The sequence below is a fragment of the Urocitellus parryii genome, chromosome 7 (genome assembly GCF_045843805.1).
Source record: "Urocitellus parryii isolate mUroPar1 chromosome 7, mUroPar1.hap1, whole genome shotgun sequence".
Taxonomy (NCBI): Eukaryota; Metazoa; Chordata; class Mammalia; order Rodentia; family Sciuridae; genus Urocitellus; species Urocitellus parryii.
Genome location: NC_135537.1, coordinates 168,287,938 through 168,308,882, shown reverse-complemented (window position 1 = coordinate 168,308,882; position 20,945 = coordinate 168,287,938). Strand labels below are relative to the sequence as shown.

General features: G+C 47.0%; 1 protein-coding gene across 2 annotated transcripts in view; it reads right to left on the bottom strand.

The window, feature by feature from the left end:
• The window catches only part of Mrc2 (mannose receptor C-type 2), a 55,452-nt gene extending 34,507 nt beyond the window's left edge, over positions 1–20,945 (bottom strand). For both annotated transcript variants that reach the window (XM_026402296.2, XM_026402297.2), the window contains exon 1: positions 20,731–20,945. In XM_026402296.2, coding sequence (XP_026258081.1) covers positions 20,731–20,848 — 118 coding nt within the window. In that variant the 5' untranslated portion in view covers positions 20,849–20,945. The remainder of the gene's footprint in view (positions 1–20,730) is intronic.

The following is a 20,945-nucleotide window of genomic DNA, read 5'->3' as shown; positions in this document are numbered from 1 at the left end:
GGGAGCCTCCCTTCCATTGAGGCCCAGCTGTGCATTCCCTCACCAAAGCCCGGAGCCCCGTGGGCTTCCTTCTACCTCCACGCTTTCTTTTCACACACCCTCCCTCCCGCTCAGCCTGCCCTGGGTTCTAGCCAGGCCAAACTGCTTGCCGCCCAGGGCCTCAACCACAAGTGCGTGAGCCTTGCACACAGCCCGTCTCTGCTCTGTTGCTAGCACCCTCGTGTGCGCGCCGTCTCCAGGGTGGGCTTCACCAGTCATTTCTAGACACGCTCTTCCCTCTACTTAATGGGTGCTGCAGAATGTGATAGGCTGTGTTCTAGGAAAATGGTAAAGCAAACTCCAGCGGAATGTGAAGAGGTGGGATTTTGGCCTCCACCCACTAAACGCAAGAGAAAGGGAGTGCACAGGATGGGGGTGGGGGCGGGAAAGGGAATCCGTGTAAATTCAGAAAGGCCACTTTCCCTTTGCCCGGTTCAGCCAAGGGTGTGGGCTGGTCCCCACAGTTCCCCGGGAATGCAAACCCTGCCAGGCTGACCCTCTCCCCTGCAATTTAAGTCTTTGATCTCATCCCCTGCTGGGTTTTGTCTCCTCGGACCAAAGCATCACAGTATTTTTCTGCCTGTCCCTTCCAGACCCCGTCTTACCAGCGGGAAGACCCCAGAGCCCACAGTGGGTCCCGACACGATCCTCCGCGCCTGGACCCTGCAGGCAGAGCATCCCAGCGGCGGGCACACCTAGACCCCTTCCTCCCTCGCCTCTGGGCCCAGGATCCAGGGCTCCGCGACGCGCCTGCCCTCGGGTTCGTGTCCCCGCCGCCCCCGCCCTCCCAGGGGCGCCCCGCAGTCCCGGGCGCGCCACCTACGCGGAGCTCCGCCCGACTCGCCAGCCCCGCGCGGCAAACGCCGGGTCTCCGCGGCCGCAGCCCTTGGCGCCGTCTGCCCGCCTGCAGCCAAAATAAACAGCCCAAGAACCGCTTCCTTCCCCCTGGGGGCACTTTCACAATGATAACCGGCCCCGTGGTGGCAGGAAGTGACTTTCGGGGCCAGCACAATCCAACCCCATTGACCGGGTCGCGAAGGGCAGAATGCAGAGCCTGGACCCTGAGCGCGTGGGGTTGGTAACGTCGTCTCCCAGGCGAGCAGACACTCGTGCTCTTGCATTACACCAGCGACAACGATGGCCACAACTCAGGCAAGCAGCTCTGCTAAGGCAGACTTTGGTTTCATATCTCTGGGAGGGAGTTGCGAGCTCATTACTTCATAAAAACCACCGACAGGAGCGGGGTGAGGTGGCGCACACCTGAATCCCAGTGACAACGGGAGGCTGAGGCAGGAGGGTAGCAAGTTCCAAGGACTGCCTCAGAAATTTAGCAAGGCCTTAAACAATTTATCAAGACCCTGTCTCAAAATATTAAAAGGGCTGGGGATGTGGCGCAGTGGCTGAGCACCGCTGGCTGGGTTCAATCCTTGGAACCAATGGGAGGGAAAAAAAAAATCACTGACAGGAGAGCCCTGCCAGGGAGCCCAGCCTAGTCCAGGTTAGGCGCCCCACGTACCTGGCTGGTGGAGGATGAATTAATGAGTAAATTTATGACACCCACACAAATTTGGGGCAAGAAATTTTTAAAAAAATATCTAGTTTTGACAAAGTGACTGCAGAGGTATGGGGAGGATGTAGGGAGGAGTGACCTAGGATAAAATATTAGAAGTCCTCCTCCGTGCTCCCTTCCGTGGCAACAGAAATTAAGGAACTCTCCCTGGCCTATCCAATAAGTTCCAATTTTCCATAGTGAAAATTTCTATTAGTTTTCTAAACAAGAAAAAGAATTAGACGCACACATACAGAAAAGAAAATGTGTAGAGAATTACAGTGAAATCATTTGTTAGACATTGAAGTTTGAGATATTAACATTCTAGCTGGGGTTGTGACTCAGTGGTAGAGCACTTACCTCACATGCATGAGGCATTGGGTTCAATCCCCAGCACCATATTAAATAAAAAAATAAAATAAAGGTATTGTATCCATTTACAACTAAAAATATTTTTTTAAAAAAAGAAGTATTAATATTCCTTAGTAATAGTCTTTCAAATAATACTTGAAGTCAAAGTTGAGTTTTCTCACAAACCTGTACAAAAAGTCTTCATTGGGTGATCACCCCATGAGGGTTCAGGTTGTTCCTGGCCTCTCATGTCCTCCGTGTCTGCCTGGCACAGTTTAGGTTCAGGAAAAATGTTTGTCAAATGACAGAATGAATGCACATTAAGGGATCTTAGAATTAATTTTGTCGTCCTTTAGCATGTGGAAATTCAAACAATGGTTAAATGACTTGTCCAAGACCCTCAAACAACTGGAACTTTGGCTTTTTCATTGGGTTTAAAACTTGTTAAAGTTTTAAGCACCACAATGCCAATATTTGACCATATAATTTACTGGCCAATATGGAGAATGAAATGGGGAGCTGGCAATAATTATACTAGTACAACAAGCATGAACCAGGACTGTCCTATGCAAACTAAGACAAATGATCACCCTGCACTTAAGGAATGAGACATAAATAATAATAATACAAGTAGGCTGAATTAATATTTCCATTTAACAGATGAGGAAACTGAGACATTAAAATAACTGAAAGATTAAACATCTCTATAATAGTAACGAAGGGGAAGAGCTAGGATGGATCCAGAGCTGAGCAAACAGCTCTTGCAGGTATTTTAAATTGATCACTCCCAGCAAGTTGTGTTTAAGTAAGCCAACATTTTAAACGTGCGAGATTTCACATAAAAACACGGATTTCTAGCTTTTCTCAGAAACATCAGGAGGCCTAGCAACACTGGTCAGTGTTCCTGCTGGGAGTCAGTCACAGGAACTGAGTGAAGCTGTCCACCTGGGAGGGGTGTGGGCACACCAGCTTGCCAGAGTCTCCACCCACCCTTTTTGCACCACACACACACACACACACACACACACACACACACACACACTGAGGTGGGATGAGAGTGCCCATGTATTATCACACTTGCACTGACATTTTTCTAAGTGGGAAAGCATTCATTAGTATGTTAGTATTTATTAATAATGATCAGAGGGCTACAGCTATTTTAAAACACACACACATGCACACACAGTAGAGTGGGGTGGAGGGGTTCACTGCCCTGTACCCATGGTGTCCCTGTGACACGCTGCATTCCTTTCATGAGACATGTTTGAAAAGCACTACAATATGACTAAGAAAACATGACACGTCTCATAATGAGCTTTTTGCTTTACTCAACTGGCAAATTCCTTCCCTGACTTCAAGGACGGTTTGTTTGGTTCCAAAAGCACAGCACGCTTTTGGAAGAAGCGTGGCACTGTTGAAAGTCATACGAATTTAGAACCTTTTTTGTTTAGGAGCCTTAAGGTTCTTCCTTACACCATCGCCAAAGATCAAACACTTGCTGACCTTTGCAAGGTTGGGGCGTCGGGGACGTGGCCCCTACCTTCTCTGTAAGGTACTTCAGTGGAGGTCTTGGGAGAGCAGCTCTGGAATTTGGACCTACCCAGGTTCAAATCCAGGCGTGGACTCTTGAGTTCTGGGACTGCCTCACTTCTGTAAGCTTCGATGAGGGGCGGACACTAATAAGATACGACTCCAGGGTTTCTGGGAGGATTAAGGGAGAAGATGAGACCCCTGTACCTGGTGAACACTCAGTAAGAGCAGGCTGCCATTGCTCCTTGATATTTAAGCAAGAGGATCTGTTTATGTTTCACAGCAGAAAGCCTGGGAACCAGGCTTAGCAGACACTGCAATTTGGATAAAAGAAACGATAAGAGGAAATAAGGCCAAGGACTCAAGTGTTTAAACTGCTCTTCAGAAGAATTAAAAGAAAAATAAACCCATGTCCAGATGTGCAGTCCTCTCCCCCTATTCCCATGGGTGCCTAGTCCCTTGAAACTAGTACTTGTTTCTTTGAACTTCTAGACTTCTCAGGTCTCCCTGGAAAGGGAGATATAAAGAGAAAAGGAGGGTGTGTGGGGAAAAGGGGGTGATTTCTGAGGGCCAGGCTCATTGGGCGTGCTCCCTCCCGGCCACATACTGGATATGAAGAAAGCAACTCCAAGGGCAGCCCTAAGAAGATGAGGTCACACAACAGGCAGCTGGAAGGGAGCATGTGGAAGGAGGTGGGGCAGCACCCACACCCCTCAGCTGGGCAGATGCAGGGACAGGAGTCTGCGTGGAACCTTCACTGGGACTCAGGCAGCAAGGGGGCAGATCTGGCCTGGGAGCCCAGGTTCCAGGTCTACCTTTTACAATTGAAATGACCTGAGGGGCTCACTGTTTTCTTATCTGTGAGCTGAATTATGAAGTGAACCCCCCTCCCCCGCCACACACACACACTGCCTCCGTTTGGGTTGCTGGGGTGATCTACAGGAATACTGAGAGATTCTTTTAGGGGTCTGTGTCTCCATCAGTTCCAGAGCTTTGTCTCCCCAGTGCTGAGCATACATCAGGTGCTCAGTATATGCACACTGAATTGTGTAGGACTAGGGAAGGTGCGGAGGCTGCCCGTGTTCTATGTGTAGATTGCAAACTCCTTTAAAACCACATCTAGGGCTGGGGTTGTGGCTCAGTGGTAGAGCGCTTGCCTAGCATGTGAGAGGCACTGAGTTCGATTCTCAGCACCACATAGAAATAAATGAATAAAATAAAGGTCCACCAACATCTAAAAAAATTTAAAAATTAAAAAAAAAAAACCACATCTACACATGGACCATTTATGTGTGGGTGGGAATAAAGAAAACATGAAATTATCTGTTGTGTGAGGAAGTTGGTATTTATGGGTAACTTTTATATTATAATGTTACTTGAGTAAATAAAACTGAGGCAGGGGAATTGGAGGAAGGATTTTAAGATATTCAAAGGAACCAAATCTCACTATATTTCCCACAGGACCCAACTAGGTGCTCAGTAAGTGGTACGTTGAACATGCTTTGCCCTGGTCAGCCATAGAGGATCACTCACAGGGCACCCGACCACCAACACCACCATTTTGACGTCACCAGGACCTACAATAACATACCAGACTTGACCTACCAGGGAATGTAAATGAGGATTTCACCCAAGTTATTTCTCTTTCACCAGCTTTTCACTTCCTTTTCCTGATTTTTTTTTCTCTATATCTTTTCAGGATCATATAAGAGAAAGTTCCGCTCTTACAACCATCTCTTTCCCTCCCTAATGTTAATTAAAAATTAGCTGGGCATTTCAGCACACACCTCTAATCCCAGTGACCTGATGGCCTGAGGCAGGATGATCACAGGTTCAAGGCCAGCCTGGGCAGTTTAGTGAGACCTTGTTTCAAAATAAAAAATAAAAAGGGTTGGGGATGTAGCTCAGTGGTAGCGTGTTATGCCTAGCATGCATGACCCCTATATTCAATTTCAGCACTGAAAAACAAAAAAAGTAGGGAGTGGGGAGGAAAAAAAGAAAAAAAAAAGATGTAAAGAAAGAATTAAAAGGGTTTAGGATGTAGCTCTGTGGAAGGGTGTCCCTGGGTTCCTTCCCACCAGCACCTAAAAAATCTGACCAACCAATCAAACAAACACAAAAATCTACCAATGGAGTTGTTAGGCTCTGGATTTAAAGTTAGGTTTGAATTCCTGCTCTTAACCAAGTCATCTGACCCCTCCATCCCTCAGAGTCATCATTTCATCAGTGGAGAAAATAAAATGTTCCTCATGTTTATCACACATAATAACTACTGAGCACTTTGCAGGTGCCAGGAGCTGTGCCTGGCACTGCCCCTGGGGGTCTGGAGGGTGGCTGAGATCATGGGTGGGAAGGCCACAGCGCACTGTTCCATGCAGAGTGAGCTCATGGGAGTAAGAGCCCAAGTAGGGTGGCTCTTTTGCAGTAGAATTTGGCAGCATTTATCAAAAGCTTTTAATAGCACAAACTCTTTGACCCTAGAATTCACTTCTTAGCAATTTAACTTAAGGAAATAATTAAGAATTTCTAACAAGGGCTGGGGATGTGGCTCAGGCGGTAGCGCGCTCGCCTGGCATGCGTGCGGCCTGGGTTCGATCCTCAGCACCACATACAAACAAAGATGTTGTGTCCGCCGAGAACTAAAAAATAAATATTAAAAAAAATAATTTCTACCAAGATTTAACTATACAGCATGATTTTAATAGCAATGATTTGTGGGAAAACCAAAGTCCAATAATATAGCGTCCACTGAGTACACTGAACTAGATCCCCAGCCCTGCATTCATGTTTTTAAACTTGAGTGTCCAAAGCACTGGGGAGCTTGTTTACAATGCCGGTACCCAAGTCCACCTCAACCCTATCAAATTAGCATCTCAGGGAGAGCAGATGTCTGGATTATAAAGAAGAGTCCCCAGCAGTTCTGAGGCAAACAAGAGTTACAGACTATTGTGCACCCCCAAGTGTGAACACTGGTAATCGCTGATTCATGGGATGGCTGTGTGTTTTTATTTTCTTTGTATTTTCTGTCATTAAAAAGAATCTGTACATGTGTCTAACTTTTGTTTCAAACTTCATCTATGTGGGTTTTGCCCATCTGTGCAGAGTTCTACAACTAAGGGGAAAGAGGGAGGGGAGAAGTGAACCCAGAGGCTCTGAGGAGGACCTAAAGGTACATGAGATCAGTGACTCAATCCTGGCCAAGTCACTGTCAACAAAAAGCTAGAAGTATTGCAAAGTTCTGTCTTGGATTAAGAAGTAAGTTCACAAATGTTTGTTGACATCAATAATATATTATTTATAATGATTATAAATAATTAATATTTGTGGAAGACCATGCAGGAAAGTGCATGTCCATCCCTGGACTGCAGCCCCTGCTCTCTCACTCACTACATGATCCCAGTTGAGACTCTCCTAGGCTGGGTAAGGTAGCACAGGCCTTTTCTGTGATTGAATGATCATACTAATGATATACTTACCACTATAGCTCAGTGGTAAGTACATGCTTAGCATGCTTGAAGCCCTGAGTTCAATACCCAGCACCCAAAAGAGCTGGGGCAGTTCACAGGTATTGAGTCAGGTCAAACCACTTTCCCATCCTACATTAGGATCCCTGCCAATCTTCAGGGCTTCAGCCTGCCAGGAAACATACAGGATGATTACAACCATGAGAATGAGACATAACCTAAAAGTCCAAAGGGCAAGTTATGTATGTCCAGACAACAGAATCCTACAGTCCAGAGAAACTTTGAGTGGAAATACATGGATTACAAATCAACAAAAGAAACATGAAACCTCTATGTTAAGTTTTTTATAGGAAAAGACAAAGGGAGGGAGAGGAGAGGCAATCTGGAAGGCTATTCTCCAAAAAGTTAATAGTGATTGTTTCTTAGTTAGTGCTGAAATTTCAGGCACAGGTTGAGTATCCCTTATCCAAAATACTTGGGACTGGAAGCATTTCAGATTTTTGGTTTTTCAGGATTTTGGAATATTTGCATATATTACATAATGAAATATCTTGGAAATGGGACCCAAGTGTAAATGCAAAATACATTTGTTTCATAATGCAGTATTTTTAGAGAGCCTCTGTTTTGACTGCGACCCCTCACATGAGGTTATGTGTGGAATTTTCCACAGTGGCATTATGTCAGTGCTCAAAAAATTTCAGATTTTGGAGCATTTCAGATTTTATATATATATATATATATATATATATATATATATGTATTATTTTTTGGATTAGGAATGTTTACCTTGCATTTTTTTTGGAGGTGTGGGTAACTTTCTTCTATTGTTTGAATTATATGTTGTAAGTAGGTATCATTTTCATAATCATATAAATGTATTCTTACCTTGAAAACATTTATGTTTATTTCTCAGGCTTTGAATTTTATTTATTTTTGTCTTTTCGCAGCCTCCCTCCAGTTGACTAAGTGCAGCTCCATGGATGTGAAGCTGGGGGAGGGGAAAAGCACTAGTCCAACAGAGAAAGTGGCTCCTTTAGGGGTAAATGATGGAAAGTACAAACCCAGTCTGGCGACCCGAGGTTGGGGTAAACCTGTCTTACCTCTTAGCGCTTTGCAAAATTTAACAAAAAGGCCAAAGTTATGGAGAAAGATGGAGAATAAAAAAGATGCTTCCCAAATAAGATTTTAAAATGAACAACAAAGGGGAAAAGTACCTGCAGCAAATATGGCAAGAAGGTCACAAAAATGAGAAAGACACAGAGACCATGATCATTCTAAGATGTTAAGCCCGGATTAGACAAACCAGGAAGGTCATAATCAGACAGTTCATGAGGAAGAACTAACTGTTCACAACAAACCTTTGGAGAATGTTTACAAGCAGTTTAGACACTGTAATTTTTGTCTGGATCAAACCATTGGCCACACACGTGTGTGTTCAGTTTGGGAAAATATAGAGAGCTGAACACTTGTGATGTGTCTGTTTTTCAGTATTTGTATTATATACCACAAATTAAAATGTCATTATTTACTTATTTTGTGATGCTGGGGACCAAATCCAGGGCCTGGTGCATGCTAGACAGACATATTACCACTGAGGTACATCCTAAGTCCCTAAGAATTGAATTATTGAAGTATTGCAAAGTTCTGTCTTGGATTAAGCAGTAAGTTCACAAATGTTTGTTGACATTAATAGCATATTATTTATAATGATTATAAATAATTAATATTTGTGGAGGACCATGCAGGAAACTGCATGTCCATCCCTGACTGCAGACCCTGCTCTCTCACTCACTACGTGATCCCAGTTGAGACTCTGGCTGAAGCTCCTTTTCTGTGATTGAATGATCACACTAATTCCTTCTTTTCACAGATAAAGGAGCAAGAGGCTGTAGTGGGTGGGCGGTTGGTGGAGAAGGGGCAGGCGGCGGACTGCAGCCACACAGCCACCTTTTGCTGGTGTGGGCCTTGAGTGCGTCTTCTGGGAAACCCCTCTGAGGTATTTAAGCCTGCAAAAGGTTTAAAAACAACTGAGGGACTGTAGAGGAGAGGGTCCCCTCCCAGGGTGGCTCTGAGGCTCTACGTGGAGTCACGTGCTGCACACTTGGACCAATTCCAGGATGGTTTTAGGGCAGGACGGAGGCGTGGCTGCGGTCACGTGACCGGAGAGCAAGGCCTGACAGATCTCCTTCAGGCAATGCATTAAATAAGGGCCTTGGAGAAAGAAAGTAGAGTAGGGGGACCTCATGCAAACCTGAAAGGAGACATCAGGTCAGGAGAACATCCTGTGACTTGCTACTCTCTGATGCTTTAACCATAGCAACTTCTTCTGAGTTAAAATACCCCTCTTTCCAATGGCCAAGTCAAAACTACCAGCTGAGAGCGGGGCGCTGTGGCTCATGCTTGTAATCCCAGTGGCTTGGGAGGCTGAGACAGAAGGATTGCGAGTTCAAAGCCTCAGCAATAGGGAGGCACTAAGCAACTCAGTGAGACCTTGTCTCTAAAATACAACATAGGGCTGGGGATGAGGCTTGGTGGTCGAGTGAGTTCAATCCCTGGTACCCAAAACAAACAAACAAAAACTACCAGGTGAGACCACTCCTCTTAAACAGGAAGTACAATGAAGCACTTGTGATTGGCTTATTACATCCAAAGCATAAAGAAAGAGCTTGATTGGTCCACATCAGCAGCCCTCATTAAAACAGACCCTGCCAATCTGCTGAGCCAGTAGATAAAACAATAAGCAGTGAACCACAGCTCCCCACCAGTCCATCACTAAAGGAAACAAACCATAGTCAGAGTGTACTGTGAGGCTAAGCTATGATGTTTGGAGAGTTAGGTATATTATATATATATATATATATATATATATATATATATATATATATATATATATTTAAATATATATATTTAAAACTGGGGATTGACCCAAGGTTGCTTAACCACTAAGCTACATTCCAGCCCTTTTAAAAAATTTTTATGTTGGATAGGGTCTTGCTTAGGTCCTTGCTAATTTGCTGAGACTGGTTTTGAATCTGTGATCCTCCTACCTCAGCCTCCCAAACCACTGGGATTACAGGCGGGCTTCTTAAATACACTGTGACTTACATTTTCAATTTACAATGGATTTCTTAGGACAAAACCCCATCATAACTTGAAAAGCATCTATATCATTACATCAATCTTGGAAATATTGTGAGAAGTAAAAAATGGTAAATTGCTTTAGTTTTTTTTTCTTTTGCTTCAGTTTTTGATAGCTGGTAATTTAAAACATTTTGTGTAGGCTTATGGGACATTGTATTTGTTCTTCCTGTATTCTGTTCATAATCTTTATATTGTTACCTATTTGGATATAGGTGCCTAAAAATTACTGGAGGTTTCTCATTAGTTTATATGAGCTAGTTGCCATGTAAATTATAGATTTCTTTCCCCTGTTTGACGTCCTTTTAAAATTTTATTTGGACCCTCTTTGGTCACTAATGACAGTTCTCCTACTAAGGGTAACCAATCTTCTATGAATAACACAGATCAGTTTTGTTGGATTTATAGTATTTTATACAGATGGGGGTCATATACTATGAACTGGCATCTGGCTCAATGTATTTGTGAGCTTCATCCATTCTGTCATAGGTGTTTATAAATTATTCATTCTCATTGCTCTATGGTATGATATTCAATTGTGTGAAGATCCCATAATTCATCTGTTCTACTCTTGATGGCCATTTGAGTAGTTTTCAGTTTGGGGCTAAGTTTTAGTTTTGCCTATTAAGAGTAATGCTGCTCACAACGCACAATAGCTAAACTGTGGAACCAACCTAGATGCCCTTCAGTAATGAATGGATAAAGAAAGTGTGATATACACACACAATGGAATATTACTCAGCATTAAAAGAGAATAAAATCATGGCATTTGCAGGTAAATGGAAGGAGTTGGAGAATATAATGCTAAGTGAAGTTAGTCAATCCCAAAAAACCAAATGCTGAATGTTTTCTCTGATATAAGGAGGCTGTACTCAGATAGGGCAAAGGGGAGGCAGTGGGAGGGAGGGGGCAAGGGGGTTAAAAAAAGATGGTGGAATGAGATGGACATCACTACCCTAAGTACATGTGTGAAGAAGACACGAATGGTGTGAATATACTTTGTATACAAGCAGAAGGATCACAAGGATGAGGCCAGTCTCAACAACTTAGTGAGGTCCTTAACAAAATAGGAAGGACTGGGGATGTGGCTTAGTGGTAAAGTACCTTTGGGTTCAATCCCCCGTGCCCCTATAAGCCCCTGTAAAAACAAACAAACAAATAAAAAGGAAAAAAAGGCCAAGCTGTTTTTTGATTTTTTTGGGGGGTGGGGGGATACTGGGAATTGAACCCAGCCGTCCTTCCCCAATCCTAATTTTAATTTTTTTTTTTTAATTTTGAGACAGGATCTCACTAAATTATTGAGGGTCTTACAAGTTACTGAGGCTGACTTTGAACTTTTCATCCTCCTGTCCCAGCTGAGTTTGAGACTTTGTCTCAAAACAAACAATAGAAAGGGCTGGTGATGTAGCTCAGTGGTAAAGTGACCCCTGCCCAATCCCAGTACAAAAAGGAAAAAAAATATATATCCAAAATATCTCTTGGGTGTTTTATTTTTGCAAGGGGAGGCGAAATACTGGGGATTGAACCCAGGGGCACTTAACCTCTGAGCCACATCCTCAGCCCTTTTTTGTATTTTATTTAGAGACAGGGTCTCGCCAAGTTGCTTAGGGCCTCACTAAATTACTGAGGCTGGCCTTGAACTTGCAATTCTCCTGCTTCAGCCTCTGGAGCTGCTGGGATTATAGGTGTGCGATACGATGCCTGGTTTGGGTGTGATTTTGGTATTAGGTTATGTAGGAGAATATTTTTAGTTGATACATGGTTAAAAAGGTATGAAATGTCATGTGTACAACTAACTTTCAGAGTTTTATTAGATACCTACCCCTACACACACACACACACACACACACACACACACACACACACAATATTAAGGTAAATGTGGCAAAATGTTAACAGTTGTGCTTCTGGGTGAAGACTATCCCGTTGCTTGGGTTTTTTTTTTTTTTTAACCTTTTTCAATGATTGAGAAAGAGTATTGTCTTATATATAATCCTCTGGGATTATTTTCCTGGCCTGATGTCACATCTTTAAGAGTCGCTCAAGTTGGTGCATGCAGCTGAGGTTCACTCTTTGACTCCTGCATTGCATTTCATCAGGTGTCTATAATTTATGTGTCCGCATTTCTTTTGATGTACATTCTTCATTTTGGCTTTGTTCTGCTATTACAAACAGGGCTTCAAAGCTATTTCCAAACCACCAATGCTCCTTGAGTCCTTCAGAAATGAGGTTGAGCACCTCTGGGGTCATGCCAACACTCCGTACTCAGGGACCAGAGTGACAGCAGAGCCATTTCCTGTCAGGCGGTTCCTCCCGGCCAGGCTGGTCTGACTTGTTCTCTTTGCTGTCTGACAGATTCCTGTTTCCAGCTCTGAGATTTCAGAGCCCACCTATGGCTTCTCTTTGAGGGAACTTAAAATAGCACCTAAAACTGAAATCGGTGAACATTTGACTAGTTTCTTGTAGATTTTGGAGGGTTGGCTCTCAGAAGACAAGGTGCAGCAGGAGGGCAGGAACCTGGCCTGGCTAGTTCACGTGGCACTCTCAGCACCAAACACCATGCCTGGCAGTTGTCAGTGGTCAGGGAGAAAACAGGACCAAGGAAAAGAGTCCACTAACGGACGAGCACAGGGGCGCCAGGACTGGGCATGTGCCTTGGTTGAACTGTGTGCATTTCATTTTATAAGATCTCCCTGTCGTCATGGGACCTTTCTTGGACTTATTTCATGCTCTGACATTAGTCATCTATTTGCCACTTAGGCTATCACTTAAATTCTCCATCGTGTAGTTTCCAGTTTGTTTTGCTGCTATGAATAGCACTTTTATGAACATATTTTTCCTCTTTCAGATTAATGCCTTGTAAATTCTCTAAAGTGGAATTATGAATTCAAAGGATATAAAATCTCGCAAATCGGTTATATATTGCCCAATAGATTGAATCTTGAAAACTGAACTAATTTACAGTGCCCTAGTTATATCTACTGATTTCCAAACAGTTCTGCTTAGTTTTTCTGTTTTTACTATTTTTTGGGGGGGTGGGGGCGGGGGTGGTTACTGGGAATTGAACTTGGGTACTCAACCACTGAGCCACATCCCCAGCCCTATTTTGTATTTTATTTAGAGACAAAGTCTTACTGAGTTGCTTAGAGCCTTGCTTTTGCTGAGGCTGGCTTTAAACTCACAATCCTCTGCCCCAGCCTTCCGAGCCGCTGGGATTACAGGCATTCGCCACCGCACCCATCTGTTCTTACAGTTTAAGTATTTAAGTATTTAATTTCTTGGGATCTTTGCACCTTCTATGCAACATTTGACAGCTGAATTTCCTCAAGTGTGATCAGCTGTAACTTGAAATTAAATTTTCTTTTTTCGGTGCTGGGGATGAACCGGGAGCCTCACACAAACATTAAGCTCAAGTTGCAAAACTGAACCACACCACTCCTCAAGTTTTCTAATTGTAGACCAGTTGTCTCAATAATATTTAAAAGTAAAGATTTCTCTTTCCCTATATGTGTAATATGAATTGTAATGCATTCTGCTGTCATATATAAATAAAAAATTAATTTAAAAAAAGAAAAAAAAGATTTCTTTTTCCATTAGACTGTTGTTTTAGTATATAGCACATTGAGTTTTTATATCAGTTTAAATCTACTTCTGGAATTTCTTCTAGTCCATTGGACTTTATCTACTGTTTATTTTAACTCAATGCCATGTGTTTTCCATGATTGGGACACCATCTAAAACTTGAAAGGTCAACTCTCCTCATTGCCTTTCTATTTAAAAACAACAAAAACCAAAAAAAAAAAAAAAAAAAACCCAAAACAAAACAAAATAAAAAAACTTATTTGGAACTCTTGTCTGCTTTATTTTTGTTTTTCCATCTCAACAAATATTTACTAGATGCCACCATGCCAAGGGTACTGAACCTGTGGTGTAGGGATTAAAAGGTCCTGCCCAGGGTCTGGGGATGTAGCTCGGGGTGAAGCATAGTATGCAGGAGGCCCTGGGTTTGATCCCAGCACTCGCCACAAAAAAAAAAAAAAAAAAAAAAAACACCCCAAAACCAAAGCCCCTGCTCAGGCAGTGCTTTTAATTCAGAAAGGGAGGAAGTGGCCTCACCAGGGAAGAGCTTGAGGAGCTCAGGAGAGAAAGGCTCCTTCCAGTTGAGGGCAACTGGGCATCCTCCAGTGTGACTGCTCAGGTGTGAGCCACGTGAGGCCTCTGTAAGGGAAGGCCAGGGTGCAGAGACAGACCTATGGGAAGCTGGTGCTTCTGGAAGGGGAAAAAACAGGCACAGAGGCTTCACTGGACAGCACATGGGGCACTGTGGGTAACAGCAAGTAGCTCAGTTAAGACTCATGCAAGGGGTTGAAAGAAAGGGAGGATCTGCCGGGCGTGGTGGCACATGCCTGTCATCCCAGCAGCTCAGGAGGCTGATGCAGGAGGATCGTGAGTTCAAAGCCAGCCTCAGCAAAGGTGAGGCGCAAAGCAATTCAGTGAGACCCTGTCTCTAAATAAAATACTAAATAGGGCTGGGGGTGAGGCTTGGTGGTCAAGTGCCCCTGAATTCAATCCATGGCACCCCCCCCCCCCAAAAAAAAAAAAAAAGGAAAAAAAGGGCTGTGGATATGGCACAGTGGTTAAGCACTTGGTACCAAAAAAAAAAAAAAGTGGGTTTGGCGGGCAGAAGCCTGGCTGAGAAAGGCTTTGAATTCATTCAACAAGTTTAAAACTTATAAAGCTGCCTTTTAGGATCAAGAACTAGGCAGCAATGGCAGCTCTGGACTGAGGATGGAGAGGAAGCTGGAGGGAGAAACCATGGATGCAAACGGCATCACAAGAACTAGAGGACAGAATGTCCATCAGCTGGGTGCAGTGGCACACACCTGTTATCCAGCTACTTGGGAGGCTGAGGCAGGAGGATCTCAAGTTTGAGACCAGCCTTCACAACTTAGTGAGGCCCTAAGTAACTCAGTGAGACCCTGTCTCTAAATAAAATACAAAATAGGGCTGGGGATGTGGCTCAGTGGTTAAGTACCCCTGAATTCATTCCCCACTACCAAAAAATAAAAATAAAAAAAATAAAAAGGGCTGGGGATGTAGATCAGTGGAAGAGCACTCCTGGGTCCAACACCCAGTACTGCCCCCCAAATTAGTTACAGTTAGGGCTTTGTACATTGAGTACTGTGTTTGGTCATATTTGAGTCCCTCTATGTTGATAGTCTCTCTTCTTAATAATAAAAATGGTAATAATTTAATATTACTTCCTAAGAAATGACTCTGTACCTAGTATTGTACTGGCTACTTCTTTCAGACATACTTATCTTATTTGTATGTAATTCTCACAGGAACCCTACAAGGGGAACATTATTGTTCCCATAAGTGTCCTAAATGAAGACACTTGAGCCTCTACCTGAGGTCCCACAGCTGATGAGTGGCATTAATCTTGGTCCCTTGAATCCTGCCCCTATTTATGGAGGGGAACACGCCAGCCACACCCCCACTCCTGCCTCAGTCTACAGGAAAGAGGACCCATCAGTGATAGCCACTTCACACTACCCTCCCAACACCTTGGGGACAACAGGGAAGCGTGGGGAACTCTGTTTCCTTCATTTCCCTTTAGAAGGACCCAGCCCCCCATAGATGTGTTTCACCACTTCTTTTTGAGATGAGCCCTGAGAAAAGAGCCCTCAGTCCCATTCTGGGATTTGTCACTGTGGGTGATGTCTGTGTGTTTGTCTTCCTGCAATTCAGGGGAACACAAGGGGTAATGACCAGGACCCCTGAGTGTCCTCAGGATCCTAGAATCCTGAAGGAAAGGTCAGTGGTAGCCAGAGAGAAGGGAGAGGAGGGCCTGCAGGCCGAGGGAGCGCGAGGGCAAAGGCCTGGTGGTGCGGGAAAGGGCCAGGCAGGACAGGGCAGAGGGTGCCGAAGGGAGCAAAGGCGCAGGGGCCGAGGTTTCCGCTTCTTCCTGCAACAACGCAGGAGAACAGAATGTGCACTCAGAGGACTACAGTGGGGAAGGGGCAGGGCCGGGGTGGGCAGAAAGTGTGGACCCAGCAGAACGAGTGGGAGGGTCTGTGCTAGAAGGGTGCAGCGCCAAGGGCCTGGGAGAAGGGACAGAGTTCCCAGGAGAGGAGGAAGGGCAGGAATGAACCAGAGCTGGACCAACTCCATCTGTTTCCTAAGAGGCTGTGGCAAGCTGACCCCGGGATTGGCCTGAGCAGCAGATGCCACCTTACAGCCTTCTACTGGCCTGCTGTTTACTGACCCATCCCCTAGCTGAGGAGTACCTAGGATTTGCAGTGCCCAGGTTGGGTTCCAAGAGCTGTGTCACCACTCCAGTGGTCCACCCCAACCAGACTTATAGGACCTAATCCTGGGAAAGGGGTCCTCCCATCCCATGCAGGACTAAACAGGAAGACACACTTCCTGTCAGCAATGCCTGGCCCTCCAAGTCCAGGGACCCCCACTGGAGCTGCAGGGGTTAGTAGGCTCAAAGGAGGGACAGGCCTTGACCATCTGTCAGCACTGCAGTCTCAGTAAACACACTGAACAAATGAATGAGCTTGTGACCCTCTGACCTCAGGGAAGCTGGGGTGCCAGGCTGGGGAACCGTGAGTCCCTCACTCTGTACTTGTTTATTGACATCACCTCGGAAGGGGCACTACAGTGACCCTGAGCACACTGAGGGGGGCAAGATCCCCGAGTCCTGGACCCACTGGGACATGAGGGAGCAAAATGCCCAAACAGTTGCCCTGTAACTCAGGGCTGCTCACTCCACCCTCCTCCTCAGGATCCTTCTCAGAAGGACACAGGAGAGGGTGTCCTAGAGGACTTGGAGCTACAGAGAAAATTTCCAGCCTTCCCTAACATATGCCCTGGGGCTTCATCTGATCTGGTACTAAAGGGTTCAGCCTCTCTGGCCTCACCTGCATTGGAATCCTATTTTTCCCACTTTCTAATGGTGTGGTCATGAGCAAAGTCACTGCTCAACTCTTGACTCTCAGGGCATAAAGGGCAAGAGACGCTCATGGGGCTGTGAGAGGTGAGGAGCAGCTGCTGGAAAGCACTAGGCCCGTCTGGGCTTCCACTGCTGTGGTCATACCTTCATTTTTTTTTTTTTTTTTGGTATCGGGGATTGAACTCAGGGGTACTAGACCACTGAGTCACATCGCAGCCCTATTGTGTATTTTATTTAGAGACAGGGTCTTACTGAGTTGCTTAGTGCCTTGTGGTTGCTGAGGCTGGCTTTGAACTTGAGATCCTCCTGTCTCAGCCTCCTCAGCTGCTGGGATTACAGGCATGCGCCACTGTGCCCAACCCTAGCCCTTTTTTGTATTTCATTTAAAAAGAGGGTCTCACTGAGTTGCTTAGGGCCTAAGTTGCTGAGTCTGGCTTTGAACTCATGATCCTCCTGCCTCCGCCTCCCGAGTCACTGGGACTACAGGCATGTGCTATGGTGCCCGGCCCTCATCTCTCCTTTTTATTGCATAAATCAATGGTGGATTCAAATGAAGACTCTCCTGGGAAGTTCACAGCATTCTCATCTCATCTGACCAAGTCACGGGATCATGTGGGATCGGAGAGCCAAGACTTCTCTGGTCTGAGCAAATGGACACCCAAACCCAGGCTTCTTCCTCCCACACCTGTATCCAGGGGAGAGCAGGGATCCATTGCAAGCACAGTGAGATGGGGCACCCCAGGCCCTGGCAGCTCACCGAGGGTCAGCAGCTGCAGCAAGGAAAAGTGAGTTTTTCGGGGAAAGAAGAAGGCTCTGAACTCTGATTCCTGGGGGGAGCCAGCTGGAGGTGCGGGGAGCTTTTCTGGCTGGCTCTGGCAGCAGTTGCAAGTACCAGAGGCTTGCCACCCGATTGCTCTTAGAAGTAACATCCCTCCCTGTCCTTTGGACCAATGTCCTTCCTCATGGGAGGATTCCTCAAGGTCTTCTCATTTCACAACTAGGAGAGCAGATCCCCCTTTCCAATCCCTACCTCGTTCTTCTGTTCCAAAACTGCCAGCGCGTCTCCAGAGTTCCCACAGCCAGCCTGCAAGTTGCCTCCCCATTTTGGCCTCCCAGGAACCTGGCCAGTTTCTTTCAGGAGCCCAGCAAGCTTCCACATTATCCCCAGGAGAGCCGGGGCCACCTTTCTGGTCTCCCCTCTGCTCCTCTCCCTGCTCTGCAAAGCCTGGCCCACCCAACCTCTCTCTAGAGAGCCTCACTCCTTGAAGAGAGCTCTTTCTCTCTCTGGCTCTACCCATTAAGCACTCCTGCCCCAGCCTTTCACTTCCTAGTTGCATGACTCAAATAAACTATCAGATCCCTCTTCGTCTCCATTTCCTCCTCTGCAAAAAGGGTCTAACAATACCTATCTCCTTGGGTGTCTTCAGAATTAAATGAGAAATGGCACCCTGAGCCTTTTAGCATGGCTGTGAGCCATGAGCAGGCACCCACCAGTGGAATCCCACCTCCCCATCCTGTTAAATGTTTTCCGTTTCATTCTCCCACAAGGGATGCATCTTACACTCTTCTCTCCCTCCCTCCCAAAGTCCCTGGCTCAGTGCTGAGCAAACTGAATGCTCCAAAAGTGCAGTAATACATCAATTAACTCAGAGGACGCCTCCAGAAACAAGCTCTGTGGGGCACTCTCAGGGGTGGAAAAAAGATGGACCCTGTCACTGCACACCAAGAAGGCCCTGAAACCCCTTGGCCCCAAAAGGCTCCCTGTTGGTGGTCAGGAAACAGCCCACATAGCCCCTCCCTGGGGCGTTTTCACCACCACGCTGGACTGCCAAGCAAACCACCTTCCACAGCATTTCCTGGGGCTCCCAATGCTGGTGGATTTCTCCCGGGGCTCACCTGATTCATCAGGTGAGAAAGATGAGAGCTCTTCGGGAAGGAATTCAGCCAGGAAGCTCTGCACAGGCTTCCCAGAGGAGGGACAAATGGCAGTTGGCAGGGTGGGGTCAGAGGGGGGAGAGGTGTACAGAGGCAACAAGAAAGTTACGCTGCAACTTCATTCACTTCCTGCTCAACTGCTCCAGTGGGAACCCCGTCCCTCCCACCCATGTCCTCCCAGACCTGGGCTTCCTCTGGTGGAGTGATCCATGCAGCCCAACCTCTGAGGCTGTGGGTACTGTGGTCCAGGGGCACAGTTGTGGGGACAGCATGGAGGACCAGAAACCAGTCAGGAGGCAAGGGAACCCACTCCTGGCCTCCTTGTTCTCCCTGACTGGGCCCCTCAGCAGGCACCTCCAGCTCCCTCTGCCCAAAGCTCCCTGGGGGAAAAGGCCGAGTCAGCACTCCTGCCACCACTCTCCCAGGGCTTGGCTTTACACAAGGGCTGGGGCTCTGGGAATGGCCATCCTCTTCCTCCTCCCTCCCGCTGCTCCCTCACAGAGGAGTGAGGCTCAGGAAGGAGTGCAGGGAGGCCTGTGCTCTGTGTGCTTTGTGTTTGTCCAGCCTGCAACTCCAGGTTGGTCTGGAATTCAGGAGGGACTCTTCCTGGTGAGAATGTGGGTCGCCTTGGCCCGCCTTTCCTTCTCCTGGGCAGATGTGAGTCTTGGATGCCCATGGCACACCAGGCCAGGCCAGAGGCTTCAGGCTTTCCAGGGGCTGTCTGGTCCTTGCACAGAACTGCATTCACTGCTCTGACCGTCCCCTTTCACTCACCCCAACCCCGAATTAAATGGGAAGCAAGAGTTGGTCCCAGCACCCAGCGCCTTTCACTCCTGTCAGCCCCCAAGATGTGCATCTTTTCCTTTAACTCCCATATTCTTGGCGATGGATCTATCTATCCCCATATTTTGCTATCACCCTTGAAAAAGCAGCAGGAAGACAAGGGTACCATTTGGGGGTTTGTTTGGTTGGTTTTCTGTTGGTAGAGTTTTGGCATCTTTAGCAGCTCTTTTGCCGTTCAAGATCTGTCCACTCTGGAGGGGCGCCTGCTTGGCCAGGGCCGCCCAAACAGCATCTCTCTCTCTCTCTCTCTCTCTCTCTCTCTCTCTCTCTCTCTCTCTCTCACACACACACACACACACACACACACACACACACACACACACTCACACACAGGCACCCAGTCTGTCGTTTCATCTTCATGGCATAAAACTGTCCCCACAGAGCTCGACCGGAGCGTGGGGATGCCGCATGCCACAAGCCGTCCTTGAAGACCAAGTGTGGACAAGAAAATATAAACAGCCCCCTCCCCGCCCGAGACGTGAGACGAGCGAAAGAACCCTGGAGCCCGGATGGTGCGGGACCCCAGTAGCGCACCAGTCCTGGGACAGGGCGAGGGACTCGCTGGGGACCGCTGGGCCGAGCCCCTGGTTCCCCGGGCGCGCAGGGCCGGCCGGGTGGTCCGGGAGGCCGGGCGGGGGTCCCGCAGCCCGCCTTCTCCCAGGCGGCGGCCCCGGCTCCCCTCCCCCGCCGCCCGCCACATCTGGTTCCACTCAGGTCCTCCCCCACCTCCAAGCGCGCTCCTCCTCCCCTCTCCTCCCCCGCTCGCAGAAAAGCCGAGACGATTTTTAAAAACCCAGTCACACACACAGGCACACGCACACACGCTTCTGGGGAAAAGAGGGGGGAAAGGAGGGAAAAGTCTGGAGAGGCCCGTTTCCCGCGCCCGGCCCCCGAAGTTGGCCAAGTTGGCAGCGCCTTACCCGGGAGGGCGGCGGCGGCGGCGGCCCCGGGAGGGTTGAGGTGCAGGCCCCCCAGGAGCAGGACGCATCGCAGCAGGTGACGAGGCCAGCGTGCGGGGGACTGAAGGATGGGCCCCATCCCCGCGGCGCTCAGTGGACGCGGGACCGAGGGCGCAGGGGGCGGTGCGCGGTGGCAGCCCTGGCGATGGCTGAGGTGGCTGAGGGGCTCGCGTCCT